Source organism: Hemitrygon akajei, chromosome 7, assembly GCF_048418815.1.
Source record: "Hemitrygon akajei chromosome 7, sHemAka1.3, whole genome shotgun sequence".
Lineage (NCBI taxonomy): Eukaryota > Metazoa > Chordata > Chondrichthyes > Myliobatiformes > Dasyatidae > Hemitrygon > Hemitrygon akajei.
In genome coordinates, this window is record NC_133130.1 from 102,307,261 (window position 1) to 102,329,952 (window position 22,692).

The 22,692-nt window shown below is 43.5% G+C and overlaps 1 protein-coding gene across 1 annotated transcript in view; it reads right to left on the bottom strand.

The window, feature by feature from the left end:
- Positions 1–3,477: 3,477 nt before the first annotated feature.
- Positions 3,478–22,692, bottom strand: part of desi2 (desumoylating isopeptidase 2) — a 118,403-nt gene continuing 99,188 nt past the window's right edge. The window contains exon 5 of the mRNA XM_073051590.1: positions 3,478–6,048. Coding sequence (XP_072907691.1) covers positions 5,809–6,048 — 240 coding nt within the window. The 3' untranslated portion in view covers positions 3,478–5,808. The remainder of the gene's footprint in view (positions 6,049–22,692) is intronic.

Genomic DNA, 22,692 nt, shown 5'->3' on the forward strand with positions numbered 1-22,692 from the left:
CTCCACTTCTTCCTCAACTCTTCACCTCTTCCACCCATCACATCCCAGATTCATACTTCATCCCCCTTCCCCATCACTTTCCAGCTTGTACTCCTTTCCCACCCCCACCTTCTTATTCCAGCTTCTTCCCTCTTCCTTTCCAGTCCTGATGAAGATTCTTGGTCCAAAACTTTTACTCTTTATTCCTCTCCATTGATGCTGCCTGGCCTGCTGAGTTCTTCCAGCATTGTGTGTGTGTTCCCATTGGCAGCTGCATTGAGGACCAGGAATGCACAAGCAAAATTATGCAATGAAGACACATAGGGGGATGTAAAGAACTTTACTTTTGAACTCGGGTTATTTATGATCTAAACTCACTGTACAAAGAAGTGGAAACAGAATCAGTGATGATAAGTAAAATAGCACAAGCATTCTAATTGGCTGCATCACCATCTGATATGGAGGGCCACTGCACAGGGACAGAAAAAGCTGCAAAGTTGCTAATTTGCTGGGCACTAGCTTCCCCAACATTGAGGAAACCTTCAAAAGGTGTTGCCTCAGAAGGGTGACATCCACCATTAAGGGCTCCCATCACCCAGGACATGCCCTCTTCTCATTGCTACCATCAAGGGAGCTTCTTCCCCACTGCCACCAGATTTGTGAATGGACAATGAACACTACCTCACTATTTTTTGCTTTCTTTTTGCATTAATTTAAAATTATAGAATTTTTTGTTATGTAATGCAATGTATTGCTGCAGCAAAATAACATATTTCATGAAATATGCTAGTAATATTAAACCTGATTCTGATTCATTTGAGAATTTAAAAAGGAGGAAGATAATGAGTTGGGACAGCACTGGTGCACCAGGAGTTGATCATGAGGCATGCTCCTGCACTTCTGCTTTTAAGAGCCTCTATAGGTCTATCCTGAAGATGTATAGTAAACCTGTCGATCTGAATCACTGCCTCTGGTACAGCAGGGGTTAACAAGGCTTCTGTGAAACAAAGGACACATGCGGTCCTAATGTCCCTCTGATTTAGCACCATGGCTCTGAGATCATCGATTTTATTCACCAGAGACTGCAAGTTTAAGAACCGAGAGGTAATGTTGCAGTTATACAAGACCCTGGTCAGACCCCATTTGGTGTACTGTGCTCAATTCTGGTTGCCTCACTACAGAAAGGACATGGAAACCATAGAAAGGGTGCAGAGGACATTTACAAGTATGTTGCCTGGACTGGGGAGCATGCCTTATGAGAATAGGTTGAGTGAACTCGGCCTTTTCTCCTTGGAGTGACAGCGGATGAAAAGTGACCTGATAGAGGTGTACAAGATAATGAGAGGCATTGATTGTGTGGACAGTCAGAGGATTTTCCCCAGGGCTGAAATGGTTAGCACGAAAGGGCATATTTTTAAGGTGCTTGGAAGTAGGTACAGAGGAGATGTCAGGGGTAAGTTTTTTTTTTTTACGCAGAGTGTATGGAATGGGCTGCCAGCGACGATGATGGAGGCAGAAATGATAGGTTCTTTTATGAGACTCCTGGATGGCTACATGAAGCTTAGAAAAATAGAGGGCTCTGGGTAAAGCCAAGTTCTAAGGTAGTAAGTTCCAAAAGTAATAAGGTAGGGACATGTTCGGCACAGCTTTGTGGGCCGAAGGGCCTGTATGGGCATTGATTTGATGGGACAAATTACTGACTTCTATGCTGTGGCAATTCTATGATATAAAATTAAATCCCATTGTCCAATACGAAGAAGAGGTATCCCTTGATATTCTGCCGTTTTCAGGAAACACCACTGTTTAATTACTTCATGTGCGGACACTGCAGTTTCTCATGTGCTTGTGTAATGTACTCTTTCCTACAGCAAGGTGTCTATTGCATTAATCACTTGAAGTAACCCCATTCAAAACACTTTATAATAGGAAGGACATGAAAACTTTCCACATGGTACAGAAAAAATTTACAACGCTGCTGCCTGGATTAGAGGACTATGTGGATAGGTTAAAAGAGCTAAGGCTTTTCTCTTTTGAGTGGAGGAGGATGAAAGGTGACCTGACTGAGGTGTAGAAGATGATGAGAGGCATAGATAAGAGTGGGCAGAAATAGCTAATTATGAAGGGACATAACTTTAAGGTGTTTGGAGAAAAGTATAGGGGAAGGGGAATGTCAGGGTTAAGTTTTATGTTTAAACAGAGAGAGGTAAGAGGATGAAGTACACCACCAGGGAAGGCGGTAGACACAGATACATTAGGGACTTGAGGCACAAGGATGATAAAAAGTCAATTAGATATATAAAGGGTTTCAGGGAATGAACCTGGTCAAATGGAGGCAGTGGAAAACTGCAATATATAATGTGGAAGCTGTAATCATGCAGCATATTATCAAAAAGGCCAAAATCAAGTTAAAAGTTCTAAATTGTAGTGAAGTTATACCAAACTGAGAAGTGAAATGCAGGATTGGAATGGGCATCTCGAGGTGATCAATTAGTGTCAAAGCAGCAGAGGCATTTTGAGGAGGAGTTGGGATTGAAAGTATAAACCCAGTTAAAGGGAAAACTCAAATCTGGAACCCATGGAGATCAAACACATATGGGATAGGAGAAGACAGAAAACATGAAACGTGTTTAATTACAAGAGATTTGGAAAGCCAAATAGGCTCAGGATGAAAGGCAAAATTTAAGGGGAACTTCTTCACTCAGAGGGTGGCAAAAGCATGGAATGAGCTGAGAGCAGAAGTGGTGAATGTAGGTTCGATTTCAAAATTTCAGTGAAACTTGGATAAATGGTGGGGATTGGAGGGATACGGTTCAGCTGCAGATCAATGGGACTAATAATATGACATTGATGAGGTAGGTTGAAAGGCCCGTTTCTCAACTGTTTTAGATTCATAGTGAATCTAAAAATGTGGAGGAGAAAATACAAATAAGTAATATCAAAGAAAATCACAGATTGCTTTATTTATAAATAAAACAATGATAAAGGAATGAGCAAGTCCAATTAGGGACCACTATAGTAGTCTGTATGTGATGGCAGAGGACTCTAATGGATGGCTAATATGAGGGTGGGCACGTTTACAATTTCGATATTCAGAATATGTTAACATGATTCATAGAGGTTGATGGAACTTGTTTCATGGATCTGGAGACACAAGAGAGAGCAGATGCTGGAATCTGGAGCAACAATCTGCTTGAGGGGCCAGAAGAGTTGGGCAGCACTTGTGGGAGCAGAGGAATTGCTGATGTTTGGGTTCACGACTGCATCCCAACTGATGAAGCCCCAGATGAAATCTATCTCTTACTCTAAAATAATAAACCACATAGACTCTATTATCTCTAATCCATTTTGCTTATAAATATAATGCCACAGGGTTGGAAGATGGCTTGTGTTAATATTGCTTAATGAAAGTACAAAATTATGGAACAAATAACTAGATGTAGATTATGGGTGTCAGAAACTGAATTTCTAAAACTAAAACACATTTAAACAACAACCAAGTTTTACAATAAACAATTCTTTAATGTTGCCATCACATCATTTATTCAAAAATAAAGTAACAAGAATTACCTTTAAAGTATGCAAGGTTTGGAATAGTAAAGGACTTACTACCTACGTATTTATAATTAAATATTTAACTGGAACAAATTTTACAGCTACTGGAGTGGAAAACACATTTTGGATGAGGTATTTTGGATGAATTGACCTGGATTATCAATAGTACCCTATATCATAATTAAAAGGCACCTCACAGATGTACCTGGCAATTGAGTGCGAACGCTCTGGACCGACCAAGAGATGATGCTGTGCAGGCTTGCACAACCTTTACACAATGTATAATGACAGTTATTAGTACCCATAACTCTTGCTTAGTAAGGTTGTGCTCCACAAGGCAATCTGAATATTATGATGAACTACTACTGCTCTTCAGAGAGTCAGTGGGATTGTACAAGTTTTTGAGAACAATTTCTGACAATAGGGAAACTACAGATCTGCTTATAGAAATGAACCAAGTAGCAACCTCATAATGCTTACTATTCCTCAGCAATGGGCGCTGCCAAATTATTTCTTAAGACTTTAAGCAACAAAACTCAGAAGGGTGGGCAGATTTGAATTCATCTGTCCTTCAGCCACCTCTCAGACAGAAGCAACAAGAAAAAGGGAGAACAAACACTGGACTGGAATTAACTTTATGCTTGCATAAACAACAATGGCAAATGATCTTGACAGCAGTTGTGTTGCCAGCAAGAGTCAGGCATTGTCAGGAATACTACTAAAACAGCAACATAATCCTTGGCAGGGTGTCAAGAGCTCCTATTTGAAGCACAATTAAATTTAGGGATCAACTTCAATCAAATTATATCAGCTCCAACTAGTGTCACAATGTTAACAGTCAAAGATGTAAAAGACTTCGTAATATTACTGTTTATGTATAATATCAAATGTATCTGAAAAAACCCAGCAAATATTATGCTTTTGTAACATATCTGTGGGCTAACAAGTTCTGATTAGCATGGTACCCAAGGAGGATCTATATACAAGCACAGATCACAATGCCCCTTTAAGTAACCTTGTACAAGTTTAAGATAGTCTGTAATACCCCATTTAGAAAATTGCTAAGGCACACAACAGTGCAAAGTATCAACTGCAAGGACAACTTGTTAAGGGTTGCTGAGACAAAACTAAAATAAAGGAATAAGGGTTTGGACCAGTTTGAGATAGTTACATTATTTATGCTAAGCTGGCTGGAACAGCACATGACCAAAACACCACCTCCTTAGAATACTGTAAATTATTTCTGGAGGGAAAATTTACATCACAAATTCCCAGAGTCAAAATGATTCCATTCTTTAAAAAAAAATTGTTTCAAATTGCATGATTCACAATCGTCTAAGTATACATCTTAAAGTGCTAATTCCTCCTAAAATGTAATGAACTAGAGTTTAAAGATTTTTTAAAAATTCTTCAGATGCAACTGCTAATGTTAAAGTTTAAAAAGACAATTTACAATACCACTTGAATGGGGCACCCTCATGGTATGCCAGGTAGTTTTGGTTTGTTCCACTTACTGTTCAATACAGTTGAAGAGGTCTTGTACTCTTAGCCCCAAGAACACTAATTATTTCATTTTAAGCAAAAAAAAAAACAAGTTCCCTGTTCAGAAAATGCTGGTGAAAAGCTTATTGCTCACTATGTTTTAGATTGTGTCCAGCAACATTTTAACTTTGCATTTTGTAGACTGGTACAGTTTTGGAAGCCTTTAAAAAGATTTTTGCTTTATAAATATAAGTATTTTTAAAATAAAGAACACTTGGAAAGTCTAGCAACTGTTTTCTATTTTAATCATGGAGTGTGTGGGATTGAAAATTATGCAAAAAAGCCACTGAATATATCCCAGCAAATGAATAGTTTCATTACTGTACCGGTCCACTTCAAAGATTGCTTTAAAAGATAAAATCACTACTACAGGGCATTAGTGTTGATCCCAGTTTTAGCAACATGGGACATTGTAAACAATTATCCAAAATACTGTCATATGAACCTTACAATGTAAGTTCTTTGCAGTAACCCCTCTTCAAGCCTCAGAAAGTGGTGTGTGTCCTTTGCGCGCACTCTCTCTCTCTCTCACACTCACACACACACACACACACAAGCTACAAAAACAAAAACAGTTGATTCTAGGTAAAAATCTGAGGAAGATGTAAAACAAAACTCCATAACATTCAGCACCCTGCAGCACAGTTCCTAACAATTGCAATAGTTTCTTCTCTTAAAAAATAAAAGGTCAGTTGCAGGTCTACAAAAAGTCAGTTCTTGAGTCACTGTGCAGGATCACAATTTGGTGTGGTGTCCTGGCCTCGCTAACGTCGACTTAGACGTAGACCCTGAAGCGGTTGAAGCCACTGCCTCTTCTGCCTCCTCAAGTTCTTCCTGCAGCTCGTGGCTCACGCTGGTCTGGAGGGCAGCTGGTGTCAGCCATTCCTTTGGCAAGCAGCTCTGCAGGAATGGAATGCACGAACTGAAGTGAGCCAACCGATTGACCCACCGAGGGATCTCTTTCCCGCACAGGATCTGTTTGTTCAGAAAATAAAAAATGGGCATTTTTACGTGGCTTCAAAGCACAGCTTTGTAAAATGAAAAGCATAATTTCAGTTCTTCATGGACACTGAAAGTGAAGATTTGAAATTCCATCACTGGCAAAGCTCTGCCCACCATTGAGCACATCTACAAGGAGCACTGCCACACGAAAGAATATCCATCATCAAAGATCCCCATGATTCAGACCACGTTCTCTTCTCTCTGCTGCCATCAGGAAGGAAGTATAGGAGCATTGAGTCCCACAGCACTAGGTTCAGTAATAGTTATTACCGTCCTGAACCAGTGTGGACAACTTCACTCACCTCAACACTGAACTAATTCCACAACCTACTGACTCACCTACAAGGACTCTACAATTCATGTTAATTCATGTTCTCACTATTTATTACTTATTATTTTTTTCTTATATTTGCACACTTTGCCTTTTGCTGCACATAGATTGTTTGTCTTTGAGTTTTTCATTTATTCTTTTGTATTTCTTTGTGTACTGTGAAAGCCCACATGAAGATAAACCTTGGGATAGTATACACTGACATATACGCATTTTGATAATAATTTACTTTGATTCTGAGATGGAAGATCAGATGTGCACAGCAAAGCACAGAACTTCTCTCCCTTAGACTTGTACTTCTACTCGTCTTCTGGCTAACATGAGAAGGCACAGTTTTAAGGTGGTTGGTAGTAGGTACAGAGGAGATGTTGGGTAAGTCTTTTTACATAGAGTGATGAGTGCATGGAATGGGCTGCTGGCAACAGTGGTGGAGGCGGATACGATAGCGTCTTTTAGGAGACTCCTGGATAGGTACATGGAGCTTAGAAAAATAGAGGGCTATGGGTAACTTTGAACCCTCTATGTAACCAATTATGCTCCAACTATCCTTTCATGCACACACTGTGTCTTTTTGGCTAATCTACTCCGCTCGTGGGTGCCACAGTAGGGTAGCTGTTAGTGCAATGCTATTACAGCTTGAGGAGTCCTGAAGTGCAATTCTGGCGCCGCCTATGGGTCCTCCCCATGGTATGCATGGGTTTTCCCCATGTGCTCTGGTTTCCTCCTACAGTCCAAAGACTAATTAGTCATTGTAAATTATCTTGTGATTAGGTTACAGTTAAATTGAAGGTTGCTGGGTGGCCTGGCTGTAAGGATTGGAAAGGCCTACTCCAAGCTGTATCACAATTTAAAATAAATAAATAAATAATGCAAGCAGCCCATAATCAAGAGCCTGTGGCAACATGACTTTGGCTACAGTACTCCTTTCTCAAAAAGGAAGACACGATGGATTTTAGCACATGACCCAAGCTGACTTCAAGAACAGAAGAAGGTTTATGCTGTAACATTAGTGATTCATTCTTTAAATGAGACAATAATCAGAGACATCTGGAATTCTCCTGACATTATTCAATAGGGAACTGGGGAGTTTCTATTGCAATGAACAGGGCCACTTCCATGTCTCGCTTTATCTGTGATTTTGGGAAGCTTGCCAAGTACAAACTACCGCTAAGGATCAGGTTATGGCATGTAAATGCTGTGTGACTGTAATACTGATCACCGACTCAGCCTGGAGTGGATTTGTCCTAATTTCCATATCTTCCTGCAGATGCCAGTGTTGTAACAGTTCTGAACAGCCTAGCAAAAGCAGGCTAGTTTAAGAGTACTTCAGCTATACAGGCGAATTGTTCTTTGCTCCTGTGGCCTTTGCTATATCCAATTCAGCAAATTTCCTCGAACCAAATTTGCTGAACACAGGCTTCTGCGATGGAAACTGAAGTCAAGATGGATCATCCACATTGGTTCATGAAAGCAATGTCCTACTTCTGATTAGGTTAAAGCTTAGCTTTATTTGTCACATGTACATCGAAACAAGAGTGAAATACAACATTTACGTCAACAACCAACAAAGCCTGAAAATGTGCAAGTGTCACCATGCTTCGCTGCCAACAGAGCATACACATAATTCAAAAACACTAAGCAGTATTCCTTAGGAAACCAGAGCACACGGAGGAAACGCACATACTCACGTACATACTTCTTATAGACAGCAGCAGGAATTGAACCGTAATCACTGGTGCTGTAATAGTCTTATGCTAATCTCTACTCTATGCTGCCCCCAAGGGAACTTTCATCAAATCAATTAGCTGTGGGAATGCAGCAAACTAACACTGAAAACAGTAAATGCTTTCAATCTCCATTAACACATTTAGAACCAGAGAACACTACAGCACAGTACAGGCCCTTCAGCCCTCCATGTTGTGCCGACCCATATAATCCTTTAAAAAAAAGTACTAAACCCACACTAACCCAGAACCCTCCATACTTCTTTCATCCATGTGCCTGTCCAAGAGGCTCTTAAATACCCCTAATGTTTTAGCCTCCACCACCATCCCTGGAAAGTCATTCCAGACACTCACAACCCTCTGTGTAAAAAACTTACCCCTGATGTCTCCCCTAAACTTCCCTCCCTTAATTCTGTACATATGCCCTCTGGTGTTTGTTATTGGTGCCCTGGGAAACAGGTACTGACTATCCACCCTATCTATGCCTCTCATAATCTCATTCTTCTATGCTCCAAAGAGAAAAGTCCCAGCTCTGCTAACCTTGCTTCATATGACTTGTTCTCCAAACCAGGCAACATCCTGGTAAATCTCCTCTGCATCCTCTCCATAGCTTCCACATCCTTCCTATAATGAGGTGACCAGAATTGAACACAATACACTAAGTGCGGTCTCACCAGAGATTTGTAGAGTTGCAACATGACCTCTCCACTCTTGAACTCAATCCCCCTGTTTATGAAGCCTAGCATCCCATAGGCCTTCTTAACTACCCTATCAACATGCACAGCGACCTTGAGGGATATATGGATTTGAACCCCAACGTCCCTTTGTTCATCCACACTCTTAAGTAACTGACCATTAATCCTGTACTCAGTCTTCTGGTTTGTCCTTCCAAAATGCATCACCTCACACTTGTCCGGATTAAACTCCATCTGCCATTTTTCTGCCCAACTCTGCAGCCTGTCTATATCCTCTTGTAACCTTCGACAACCTACAGCTCCATCCACAACTCCTCCAATTTTCGTGCCATCCGCAAACTTACTCACCCATCCTTCCGCCTCTACATCCAGGTCATTTATAAAAATCACAAATAGCAGGGGTCCCAGGACAGATCCCTGCGGCACTCCACTAGTCACTGACGTCCAGGCAGAATACTTTCCTTCCACAACTACCCTGTTTTCTTCCTTTAAGCCAATTTTTTATCCAAACTGCCAAGGTTCCACTTATCCCATGCCTCATGACTTTCTGGATGAGTCTCTCATGAGGGACCTTGTCAAATACTTTGCTAAAATCCATGTAGACCACATCCACTGCCCTAACCTCATCTGTTTCTTTTGTTACCTCTTCAAAAAACCCAATCAGGCTCGTGAGGCACGATCTTCCCTTCACAAAGGCATGTTGACTATCCATGACTAGTCTGTACTTCTCCAAATGCTCGTAGACCCAATCCTTAAGAATCCTTTCCAGTAGTTTGCATACCACCGACGTAAGACTCACCGGTCTATAGTTCCCAGGTTTCTCCCTATTACTTTTTTTAAACAAGGGAACTACATTTGCCATTCTCCAGTCCTCTGGCATTTCCCCTGCAGCCAAAGAGGATTCAAAGATCATAGCTAATGCTCCTGCGATCTCTTCTCTCAATTCCCACAACAACCTGGGGGTGTATCTGGCCCTGGGGATTTATTAATCGATGTCTTTAAGAAGATCCAGCACTTCTTCTTCCTTAATCTCCACATTGTCCAGCACACAAGGTCGCTCTACTTTGACCTCATCCTGATCAAGATCCTTTTCACTTGTGAATACTGAAGCAAAGTATTCATTTCGGACCTCCCCAACCTCCTCCGCTTCCAGGCACACGTTGCCCTCTTTATCCTTTAGCGGTCCCACCTTCGTTCTCGTCATCCTCCTATTCTTCACATATGCATAGAACGCCTTGGGGTTCTCCTTAATCCTATATGCCAAGGCCTTCTCATGCCCCCTTCAAGCTCTTCTAAGTCCTTTCTTTAGCTCCTTCCCAGCTACCCTATATTTCTCATAAGCCCCTCCTACTTACTGCTTCTTATATCTAACATATGCTCCCTTTTTCCTCTTGACAAGTTGCCTCACATGTTTCGTCAGCCACGGTTCCCTTTTCCTACCATTTTTCCCTTACCTCAGTGGGACAAACCTATCCTGAACCCAGCTCAAGTGGTCCCTAAACTTCTCCCACATTACTTCTGTGCTTTCCCCTTTGAACATCTGTTTCCAATTTACTCTCGCTAGTTCCTGCCTCATCCCTTCAAAGTTAGCCCTTCCCCAGTTAAGCACTTTACCAATTCGTCTGATTTTATCCCTTTCCATAGCTATGCTGAAGCTAAGGGAATTGTGTCACTCTCACCAAAATGCTCCCCCATCAAGAGTTCTGTCACCTAGTTCATTACCCAGAACTAGATCCAGTATAGCCTCTCCTCTCGTCGGCTGGTCTACATACTGTGTCAGGAATCCCTCTTGAACACACCTGACAAATTCAGCCCCATCTATCCCCCTTGCACTCAGGAGGTGCTAGTCAATATGAGGAAAGTTGAAATCTCCCGTAACTACTACCCTGTATTTCCTGCACCATTCTAAAATCTGCCTGCTTATCTGCTCCTCAGTGTTCCAAGGGCTATTTGGGGGCCTACAGACTACTCCCAGCACAGTGATTGATCCCTTCCTATTTCTGACTTCCACCCAGACCGACTCAGTGGACACTCACTCTGCAGCGTCCTCCCTTTCTAGAGCCGTGATACTATCCCTGACCAGCAATGCCACTGCCCCCCCCCTCCCTTTCTACCTCCCATCCTATTTCTTTTAAAGCACCTGAACCCCGGGACCTGCATCATCCAATCTTGCCCTTCCTCCAACGCCACATCGTAGTTCCACGTACTAATCCATGCTCTAAGTTCATCCTCCTTGTTCCTAATACTCCTAGCATTGAAATAGACACTTTTCAACCCCTTTAACTGGCTACAATTATGTTCTGTCCCCTGCCTGTCCTTCCTCATCAACTCAGAACTCTTAGCATCATGTCCTTGCCCTTCCCTGCACTCACATTCTGATTCCCACCCCCTCGCCAAACTAGTTTAAACCCTCCCCAACAACTCTATCAAACCTGCCCTCCAGGATATTGGTCCCCCTGGGATTCAAGAGCAACCTGTCCTTTTTGTACAGGTCACACCCGCCCCAAAAGAGGTCCCAATGATCTAGAAATCTGAATTCCTGCCCCCTGCTCCAATCCCTCAGCCACGCATTTATCCTCCACCTCATTCTATTCCTATACTCACTGTCGCATGGCACAGGCAGTAATCCCAAGATTACTTTTTCAACTTCCTTCCTAACTCCCTGTAGCTTTCTTTCAGGACCTCTTTCCTTTTCCTACCTATGTCATTGGTACCAATATGTACCATGACCTCCCTCCCACCACAGGATATCTTGGACGCGATCAGAAACATCCCGGACCCTGGCACCTGGGAGGGAAACTACCGAGTTTCTTTCCTGCATCCACAGAATTGCCTGTCTGAACCCCCTGACTATAGAGTCCCCTATCACTACTGCCTTCCTCTTCCTTCACTTCCCTCAGGTAGGCTGTCCCCCACAACAGTACTCAAACAGGAGCACTTATTGTCAAGGGGTACAGCCACAGCGGTACTCTCTGGTACCTGACTCGTCCCCTTCCCTCTCCTAACTGTGACTCATTTCTCTGTCCCCCGTGGCCCCAGAGTGACCACCTGTCTGTAACTCCTCTCTATCACCTCCTCACTCTCCCTGACCAGATGAAGGTCATCATGCTGCATCTCCAGTTCCCTAACATGGTCCCTTAGGAGTTGCATCTCGATGCACCGGGCGCAGATGTGGCCATCTGGGACGCCGGGAGACTCCAGGACCTCCCACATCTGACACCAACCACAGAAAACTGGCCTCACACACAAACTACCTCCTTTTGCAATCAACAACTGCCTCACCTCGTCCCGTTACTGCCGAAGTCCATGGAGCCAAAGCCCTTTCACTCTGCTGTCTCTCACTCCACCGCCCGCTGGATATGGCTGCCTTCTTTTTAAACTGTGTGCGCTCAACTGGCTGAAATCATGCGCCTGCGCAGTCTGGCCTCTCTCTTCCCCCGAGAACTCAAAATGTCTTCCCGCTGGAAATCCTTAGGTGCTCTCCCGCTGCCTTCTTGTTCCAAATCAAAAACTTCTGCAGATCCCTTGCCCTTTGTAAACTGTTACAGGGAGAAGGAAGAAGAATGGGGTTGGAAGAAAAAACAGCCATGATCAAATGGTGGAGCAGACTCAATGGGACAAATGGCCCAATTTGGTCATTCATACATGAACAATAAAGACAAAGAAGCTGAAAATGCACAACAAACTTATTGAACCCTCATATCAGAATCAAGTTTAATGTCACTAGCATATGTTGTGTTTACACAAAACATTTAAAAATTACAAGAAACATATATAAAATTAAATAAGTAGGACATAGAAAGAGCAAAATAACAATGATACATTTGTGTGTGTTGCTTGAACTTCCAGCATCTGCAGATTTCCTTGTGCTTGCTAAAATAACAGTGATGTAGTTAACATGGGATAACATAGGTTGGTTCATTGTCTATTCGGAAATCTGATGACAGTGAAGCTGTTCCTAAAAAGTTGAGTGTGTATCTTTAGGCCATGAACCTTCTCCCTAATGATAGTAATGAGAAGAGGGCACGTCCTAGGAGATCAAGGCCCTTAATGATGGATGTCACCTTTTTGAAGCATTGTGGCGACCCACTTCCCAGCGCACTCGAACCGGCCTACAAAGCGTCGCGTGCCGGCATTGAGGCAGGTCCCAAAGAGGGCGCCAAGCCTGCTTCACCAGCAATAGGAAAAGCCCGCACGCGGGACGGGACTGTGAATACGCGGATTTCCCATCAGTTCTGGCACCGCAGTTCATGGCAGCCATGCCCAGACAGGGCGTACAGCACCACATCCCGACACAAGGACCACCCCTCCACGCCCGTGCTCGAAGGCTTCCCCCGGACAAGCTCCAGCTGGCGAAGGAGGAGTTCAAGAGGATGGAGGAATTGGGGATCATACGGCGGTCCGACAGCCCATGGGCCTCCCCCCTGCACATGGTGTCCAAAGCAACAGGGGGCTGGAGACCATCCGGTGACTACCGCAAGCTGAACGAGGCTACAACACCGGATCACTACCTTGTGCCGCACATTCAGGACTTTGCAGCAAACCTGCACGGCGCACGGGTCTTCTCCAAGGTAGACCTCATCCGGGGATACCATCAAATCCCGATGAATCCAGACGACGTCCCCAAAACGGCACCTAAAGAATGCCGCACAGATGTTTCAGTGGTTAATGGATGCGACCTGGACTTCGCTTTCATCTATTTGGACGACATCCTCATAGTCGGCAGCAGTCGTCAGGAGCATCTGTCCCACATCCGCCAACTCTACGCCTGACTGAGCGAATACGGCCTGACAATCAACCCGGCCAAATGCCAGCTCGGGCTCGACACCATCGACTTCCTGGGCAGACTACGCGAGAGGCTCGGTAACCTGGCCCCCATACCCACTTCACAGCATGGGCAGAACCCGACCTGCATACCCAAAGACCTGCAAAACTGTAAGTTCATTTTTGTACGACGGGGCGGACATCGGGTACTGCTACAGCGGCCCTATGAGGGGCCGTTTACGATGACCAGAAACAACGGGCCCACATTCGTGCTGGACATTGGGGGGAAAGAGGAGGTTTTCACGGTGGACCGACTCAAACGGGCCCATGTGGACTTGGCGCAGCCGGTCGAGATTCAGGCACCGTGGCGCAAACCCAGACTGTGGACATTGGGGGGTGTATTGCCGGTTCTGGGGGGGGCGGGGGGGGGGGGGAGGGTTATGTGGCGACCCACTTCCCTGCGCACTCGAACCGGCTCACAAAGCACCGCGCGCTGGCATTGAGGCCAGCCCCAAAGAGGGCGCCAAGCCTGCTTCACCAGCAAGGGGAAAAGCCCGTGCGCGGGACGGGACTGTGAATACGCGCCCCCTACAGCATTCCTGCCCGGGGAGGGCGGGATCAGGAAGGCTTTAAAGCGAGGCCGCGAAGTTTGAATAAACCTCTTTTGTAACTGCAGCTCACCGACTCCGTGTCGTTATTGCAGCGCTGCGTGTAGCACACCGCTACAACATCATCTTTTGAAGATGGCCTCAATGCTGGTGAGGCTAGTGCCAGGATAGAACTGGCTAAGTTTGTAAACTTTTTCAGCTTTTTCTGGTCCTGTACAGTGCCCCTCTATGCCAGATGTTGATACAACCAGTTAGAATGCTCTCTGTAGTACATCTGTAGAAATTTGCTAGACTTTGGTAACATACCAAGTCTCCTAAAACTCCTAATGAAGCATAGTCACCATTGTGCCTTCTTTGTAATTGTATCAATATGTTGGGCCCAAGATAGATCTTCAGGGATGTTGACACCCAGGAACTTGAAACTGCTCATCCATCCCATGCTGAGGACTGCTGTGTGTTCTCTCAACTTCCTCTTGCTGAAGTCTACAATCAATTCCTGGTCTTATTAATGTTGAGTACAAGGTTGTTGTGTGACACCATTCAACCAGCTATCTCACTCCTGTACACCTCCTAGTCAAATTCTGAAATTCTGTCAAAAACAGTTGTGTCATTGGCAAATTTATAGCTGAACTATGCCTGGCCACATAGTAAACAGAGTAAAGTAGTGGGCTAAGCATACACCCTTGAGATGCACTTGTGTGATTGTCAGCAAGGAGCATTATTTCCAATCCACAAACGACTGTGGTCTTCCAATGAGGAAGTCAAGGATCCAGTTGCAGAGGGAGGTACAGTGGCCCAGGTTTTGGAGCTTGTTCATTAGAATTGATTGTTTGATTGTGTTGAACACTGAGCTGTAATCAATAAACAGCAGCTTAGCATTGGTGTTGCTGTTGTTCAGGAGGTGCAAGGCCGAGTGACATTGCATCCACTGTAGACCTATTATGGCAGTAGGCAAAATGCAGTTGGTCCAGGTCCCTGCTTAGTCAGGAGATGGTTCTGGTCATAACCAACCACTCAAAGCACTTCATCACAGTAGATGTGAGTGCAACTGGGTGATAGTCGTTGAGCAGCCACTCCCTGCTCTTCTTAGGCATTGGTATGATTGACACTCTGTTGAAGCAAGTGGGAACCTCTGACAGCAGCAGTGAGATTGAAGATGTCCTTGAACACTCCTGCCAGTTGGCTGGCACAGGCCTTCAGTGCCACCAGACACAATATCGGGGCTTGACATCTGGCAAGGGATCACCCTCTTAAAAGATGTTCTAACGTTGGCCTCCGTGACAGAGATCGCAGGGTCACCAAGTGCCACAGGGATTTGCACATGTATACTTTTATTCTCCCTTTCAAAGCATGCATAAAAATCACTTAGCTCATCTAGGAGTGAAGCATCACAGCCATTCATGATATTAGGTTTCGTCTTGTAGGAACTAATGTCCTACAAACCCTGCCAAAGCTGACTTGCATCCAATTCAGTCTCTAACTTCAATCAGAATTGTTTCTTCGTTCTTAACATAGCCTTTTGTATGTTGTACCTGGACAGTTCTGCATCACAGATCCTGAATGCCAAAGATCAAGTGCTCAGCAGACTATAATTCTCATGATTTATCCACAGTTTCTGGTTTGGGTTGTCCGGTATGTTCTTAAAGGCACACGCTCGTCCACATAAGTCTCAGTGAAGTTGGTGACAACTGCAGCATTTTCATTCAGATTTGAAGATGAATCCCTGAAGCAACACACACAAAATGCTGGGGGAGCTAAGCAGGTCAGGCAGCATCTATAAATGTGAATAAACAGTCGACATTTCGGGTCAAGACCCTTCTTTAGGAAGTGTTGGAGATAGATAGATAGATAGATATAGATATATATGAGAGAGAGAGAGAGAGAGAGAGAGAGAGAGAGACAGATAGAGATAGGGGAGAGGGAGAGACAGAAAGAGAGAGAGAGTGTGAGAAGCAGAGTGGGAGGCAGAGTGAGAGGCAGAGAGACAGAGATTAGCTTTGTTTGTAACATGAATCAAAGCATCAAAACATACAGTGAAATATGTCGTGTTTAATCAAACTAGCAAGAATTGTGCTAAAGGAGCTTGCAGCATCAACACAGCATGCTCACAACCTACTATCCCTAACCATACGTAACTTACTACCCCTAACCATACGTAACTTACTGCTCCTAACCATACGTAACTCAATATCCCTAACCACGTCTTTGGAACATGGGAGGAATGCAGAGCACTGGAAGGAACCCATGTTGTCATGGAGAGAATGTACAAGTTCCTACAGACAGTGATGGGAATCAAACTTCAGTAATCACTGACACTGTAAACTGACTGTACTAATCTCTACACTAACATGCCAAAGTGATGTGGAATATGAAAGCAACCCACCCCATGAGAGTAACACATACAAGGAACAGAAAATACTTTTGCAGCAAAGATAAGCATCACTTCCCCATCGATAACTAACTACAGTGCCTTCCCTTTAGGTCACAGAAGAGTATGATTCTTACGCTTGATATGCTAGCAGCTTTGCATATGAGCCATAAATCTGAGAACATTAAAATTTCTGGTATCTAGGTTTATAAATTACAGCTGGAAAGGAGTATCCCATGTGGCAAGGACTCTCAAGTCAGAGATATGCGAAGACATGTCACAGACATCAATTAGTGCAAGGTTACAGAGGAAAGGAACAAACTAAATAACTTGCACAGCTCTGGTGAAATGTTATCTATCTAAACCAAAGTCCAACTATTTTTCTTACTCTGCCTGCTTATTCAGGATGGCTAATGCAGTGAATAAGTTGGGTTAAGGGGCATTGACTGAAAAGGTAACTGTTTCTAGATCCATTTGCACAGATGGATCTAGCTACTTCCACCATAGCCTGTTTCCTTTTCAGATTTCTAGCATCTATACCAGGGGTGTAATTGACCCAAAGGTTGTCTCTGCAACTCCATTAGTAGTATCTCTCATCTTCAAGGTGTAAAGTGATATTGCGGTTATGTTCCTAAGTATTAATTCAGAAAAAAAATGGACTAATAATGAGTTCAAATCCTCCTAGAGCAGATGAGAAATGACAGTTGCAAAACAAAAAAAAAACTCTAAGTGGTTCACTAATCTCTTGTCCAGAAGGAACTTTGATGTTCTGATCTGGTCTACACTGCAACTCTGAAGCCAGGTGAGGCACAGTGCTCTCAGGAAATTTGGATCATCTTGCCACAGCACCTTTACCTTCATTTGCAGTCTTACAATTCAATCTGAAACTCTCAGCTCATCTAAAACTTCAGAATATTCCACTGTAAACCTAGTCCTGCTTCTCAAGTTACACACACACAAAAAATGCTGGAGGAACTAAGCAAGTTGGATAGCATCTATAGAAAGGAATAAACTGTCAACATTTTGAACCAAGCTGCTTCCCAAAAGGTCAATGCCTTTGCCACACATTACCCTTTATGTTCAGTGTCATAGAAAACAAAACTGTGAGGTTGATGCTTCCCATTGGAGAGGGAAATAATCTTTCTCAGGGTGAACGTGATGTGACAGGCTTCAACACATTTATTTCACTGGTGCTCTGAGATGGCAAGGGATAATAGAAATATTCCCCTCCTACATGTTTTTCCTTAATCTTGTGTAACAATACTACTCATTAATACAGTATCTAGTATTGTTACTAACGATTATTCTGATCCAATTTCACATCCTTTTTAAAATATATGTTTGTCATGTTTGACAAACCTTATTGAATTTTTTGAAGTAGTTACGAGGAATGTTGACGAGGGTAAGGCAGTGGATGTAGTCTATATGGACTTCAGCAAGGCCTTTGACAAAGTTCCACATGGAAGGTTAGTTAAGAAGGTTCAGTCGTTAGGTATTAATGCTGGAGTAATAAAATGGATTCAACAGTGGCTAGATGGGAGATGCCAGAGAGTAGTGGTGGATAATTGTTTATCGGGTTGGAGGCCGGTGACTAGCGGGGTGCCTCAGGGATCTGTTTTGGACCCAATGTTGTTTGTAATATACATAAATGATCTGGATGATGGGGTGGTAAATTGGATTAGTAAGTATGCTGATGATACTAAGGTAGGAGGTGTTGTGGATAATGAGGTGGGTTTTCAAAGCTTGCAGGGAGATTTATGCCGGTTAGAAGAATGGGCTGAACGTTGGCAGATGGAGTTTAATGCTGAGAAGTGTGAGGTTCTACATTTTGGCAGGAATAATCCAAATAGAACATACAGGGTAAATGGTAGGGCATTGAGGAATGCAGTGGAACAGAGAGATCTAGGAATAACAGTGCATAGTTCCCTGAAGGTGGAGTCTCATGTAGATAGGGTGGTGAAGAAGGCTTTTGGAACGCTGGCCTTTATAAATCAGAGCATTGAGTACAGAAGATGGGATGTAATGTTAAAATTGTTCAAGGCATTGGTAAGGCCAAATTTGGAATATTGTGTACAGTTCTGGTCACCGAATTATAGGAAAGATATCAATAAATTAGAGAGAGTGCAGAGATGATTTACTAGGATGTTACCTGGGTTTCAGCACTTAAGTTACAGAGAAAGGTTGAACAAGTTAGGTCTCTATTCATTGGAGCGTAGAAGGTTGAGGGGGGATTTGATTGAGGTATTTAAAATGTTGAGAGGGATAGATAGAGTTGATGTGAATAGGCTGTTTCCATTGAGAGTAGGGGAGATTCAAACGAGAGGACATGATTTGAGAGTTAGGGGGCAAAAGTTTAAGGGAAACACGAGGGGGTATTTCTTTATTCAGAGAGTGATAGCTGTGTGGAATGAGCTTCCTGTAGAAGTAGTAGAGGCCAGTTCAGTTGTGTCATTTAAGGTAAAATTGGATAGGTATATGGACAGGAAAGGAGTGGAGGGTTATGGGCTGAGTGCGGGTAGGTGGGACTAGGTGAGATTAAGAGTTCGGCACGGACTAGGAGGGCCGGAATGGCCTGTTTCCGTGCTGTGATTGTTATATGGTTATATGTTAAAATTATGCTTACAATGTGACATTCATTCCCGGGGAAATTTATTCTGGCCAAGAAATGCCACATGCATGTTAATTATACTGTTTGCTGCAGCATACAACATGAAGACGACTGCACTTTTAACCACTGAACCAATCAGAAAATGTCACATTTTACTTTTTAAACCTTAACTTGTTTTATTGAACAGTTAAAACACCTGATGAATTCAAGAGGGAAAATTGGCAAGCCAGGGTGCAACATTATTCAGCTGCACAGCAGCCCTCAGGAAGAAGCTGTTTTTCAGTCTACCTGGCTTGGTTAAGGTGTTTCTGTATCTCCTATCCAGACAGCAGGAGATCAAAGTGTCCAAGATGGGATGGGTCTTTAATGACGTTACAAACCTGCCACAGACATTGAAAGCTGTAGATTGTTTCCAGGTCCAGCAGTGGAGTCCCAAAGATGCGCAGAGCCATCCTAATCACCCACTGGACTGCTTTATGATCTGTCTTGCTGCAGGTAGAGTAATAGGCATCCGTTAGTCTCGAGAGACCATGGATTTGTGCTTTGGAAGGCTTCCAGGGCTCAGGCCAGGGCAGGGTTGTATGGGAGACCGGCAGTTGCCCAAGCTGTAAGCTTTCCCCTCTCCATACCACCGATGTTGTCCAAGGGAAGGGCACTAGGACCCAAGCAGCTTGGCACCGGTGTCGTCAGGTATGTCAGTATGCTCTCTAACACACATCAGTAAAAGTTGACCAGCAATTTTTGAGGTAAATTAGCTCTCCTTAAGCACTTCAGGTAGTATAATCGCTGTTGTGCCTTCCCTACTAATGAGGTTGTGTTGATGGACCAAGCTCCTCAGTGATGTTTATCTCCAAAACCTTGAAACTGGAGACCCTTTCCACTACCTCACCTTTTATGAATTGTGGGGCTTCATGGAGTCACTATCATTTTTTTAATCTTCTTGATGTTGAGTGATAGGTTGTGGTTCCGGCACCAATCACACATAAGACCATAAGATATGGGAGCAAAATTAGGCCGTTCAACCCATTGAGTCTGCTATTTCATCATGACTGATCCAATTTTCTTCTCAGCCTCAATCTTAAGTCTTCTCCCCATATCCCTTCCAGAATCTGTCAACCTCTGCCTTACAGATACAAAGAGTTGGTCTCCACAGCTGCCTGTGGCAAAGAATTCCACAGATTCACTACTCTCTAATTAAAGAACTTCCTCCTCACCTCTGTTCTAAAATGACACCCCTCTTCTCTTAGGCTGTGTCCTCTGGTCATCAACTCTCCACTCCCACTCTGTCAACACTTTTCATTATTTGGTAGGTTTCAATTATGTCATCCTTCATTCTTCCGAATTCTAGTGAATACAGGCCCAGAGCCATCAAACACACTTCATATGACAAGCTATTCAATCCTGGAATCATTTTATTGAGCCTTTTTTGAAATCTCTCCAGTTTCATCACATCCTTTCTAAGATAAAGGGCCTAAAACCGCTCACAATACTTCCAGTGAGGCCTCACCTGTGTTTTATAAAGTCTCAACATTACATCCTTGCTTTAATATTCCAGTCCTCTTGAAATTAATGCTAAAAATGAATTTGCCTTCCTCACCACAGAACGTAATTTAGTCTATAGGGAATCTTGCAGAAGAACTCCCTTTGTGCCTCAGTTATTTGTATTTTCTCTCCATTTAGAAAATAGTCAACCCTTTCATTTCTTCGACCAAAGTCATGACCATATACTTCCTGACAATGTATTTCACCTGCCATTTCTCGGCCCATTCTCCTAATCTGTCCAGGTTCTTCTGTAGCCTCTCAACTTTCTCAGAACTATCTATCCACTTATCTTCATATTATCTGCAAACTTTGCAACTCCCCTCATCCAAATCATTGACATATAGCGTAAAAAAAGAATCGGTTCCAACACAGAACCCTCCTGAACACCACTGATCACTAGCAGCCAACCAGAAAAGGCTCCCTTTATTCCCACCATTTGCCTCCTGCCAATCAACCACTGCTTCATCTATGCTGGAATATTTCCTGTAATACCATGGGCTCATAGCTTGTTTAGCAGCCTAATGTGTGGCACCTTGACAAAGGCCTTCTGAAAACCTAAATACAGAACATCAACCAATTTGCCTTTGCCTATCCTGCTTATTATTTCTTCAAAGAATCCCAACAGATTTGTCAGGTTACATCTTCCCCTGAGGAAACAACGCTGACTACTGCTTTTTTTTAATCATGTGCCTCCAAGTACCCCGAGACTTCATCTTTAATAATCAACTCCAACATCTTCCCAACCACTGAGGTCTCACTAACTAGCCTATAGTTTCCTTTCTTCTGCCTATCTCCCTTCTTGAAGAGTTTCACACTTCGTCCCTACATTATTAGTCTGTGATGAGGCCAATCTCAGTTGTGTCGTCTGCAAATTTGATGACTGAGTTTGTAGCATGAGCAGGATTGCAGTCACAGGTGAAAACAGAGTAGTGAAATGGGCTCAGTACACATTCCTGTCCGGGGGGGGGGGGGGGGGGGGGGGATCTGCACTTGCCTAGCTTCACCACCTGGATACGATTAGTGAGGAAGTCCAAGATCCAATTACAGGATGATGTGCCGAGACCTAAATCATGAAGTTTGACAGTCAGCTTGTTCGGTAATATGGTGTTAAAGGCCAAGTGCTAATGAGTGGAAAGCATTCTGATGTAGCTGTCTTTGTGCTCCAGGTGTTCCAAGACAATATGAAGGCTGGTTTCTCCTTCCTCACCACTGGTCTATATGCTGGGACTGCTGCCTTGACATGTCCCTGTAAAATGTCTGATACAATTTTGAATTCATTGTTCCCTCAACAATTACAGGTCTCCTCTGCCATTCCATCACAGCTGATTTTTTTATCCCTCTCCACCCCACTCACTTGCCTTCTCCCTGTAACCTTTGGTGCCCTTGCCTATCAACCACCACTTCAAATATACTCAATGACCTGGCCTCGACACCATCTAAGACATCCAGATAGTAGAAGTTTTTATAATTATACCTACGTAGGTATAAAAACACCTACATCGGGATGCTGTTTGACTATAGCTCAGCATTTAATACCATAATTCCCACAATCCTAATTGACAAGTTGCAGAACCTGGGCCTCTGTACCTCCCTCTGTAATTGGATCCTCAACTTCCTAACCAGAAGACCAGTCTGTGCGGATTGGTGATAACATATCCTCTTCGCTGACGATCAACCCTGGCGCACCTCAGGGGTGTGTGCTTAGCCCATCGCTCTACTCTTTGTATACACGTCTGTGTGGCTAGGCTCAAACACCATCTACAAATTTGCTGACGATACAACCATTGTTGGTAGAATCTCAGGGCATACAGGAGTGAGATATGCCAACTAGTGGAATGGTGCTGCAGCAACCACCTGGCACTCAACGTCAGTAAGCCGTAAGAGCTGATTGTGAACTTCAGGAAGGGTAAGATGAAGGAACATGTACCAATTCTCATAGAGGGATCAGAAGTAGAGCGAGTGAGCAGCTTCAAGTTC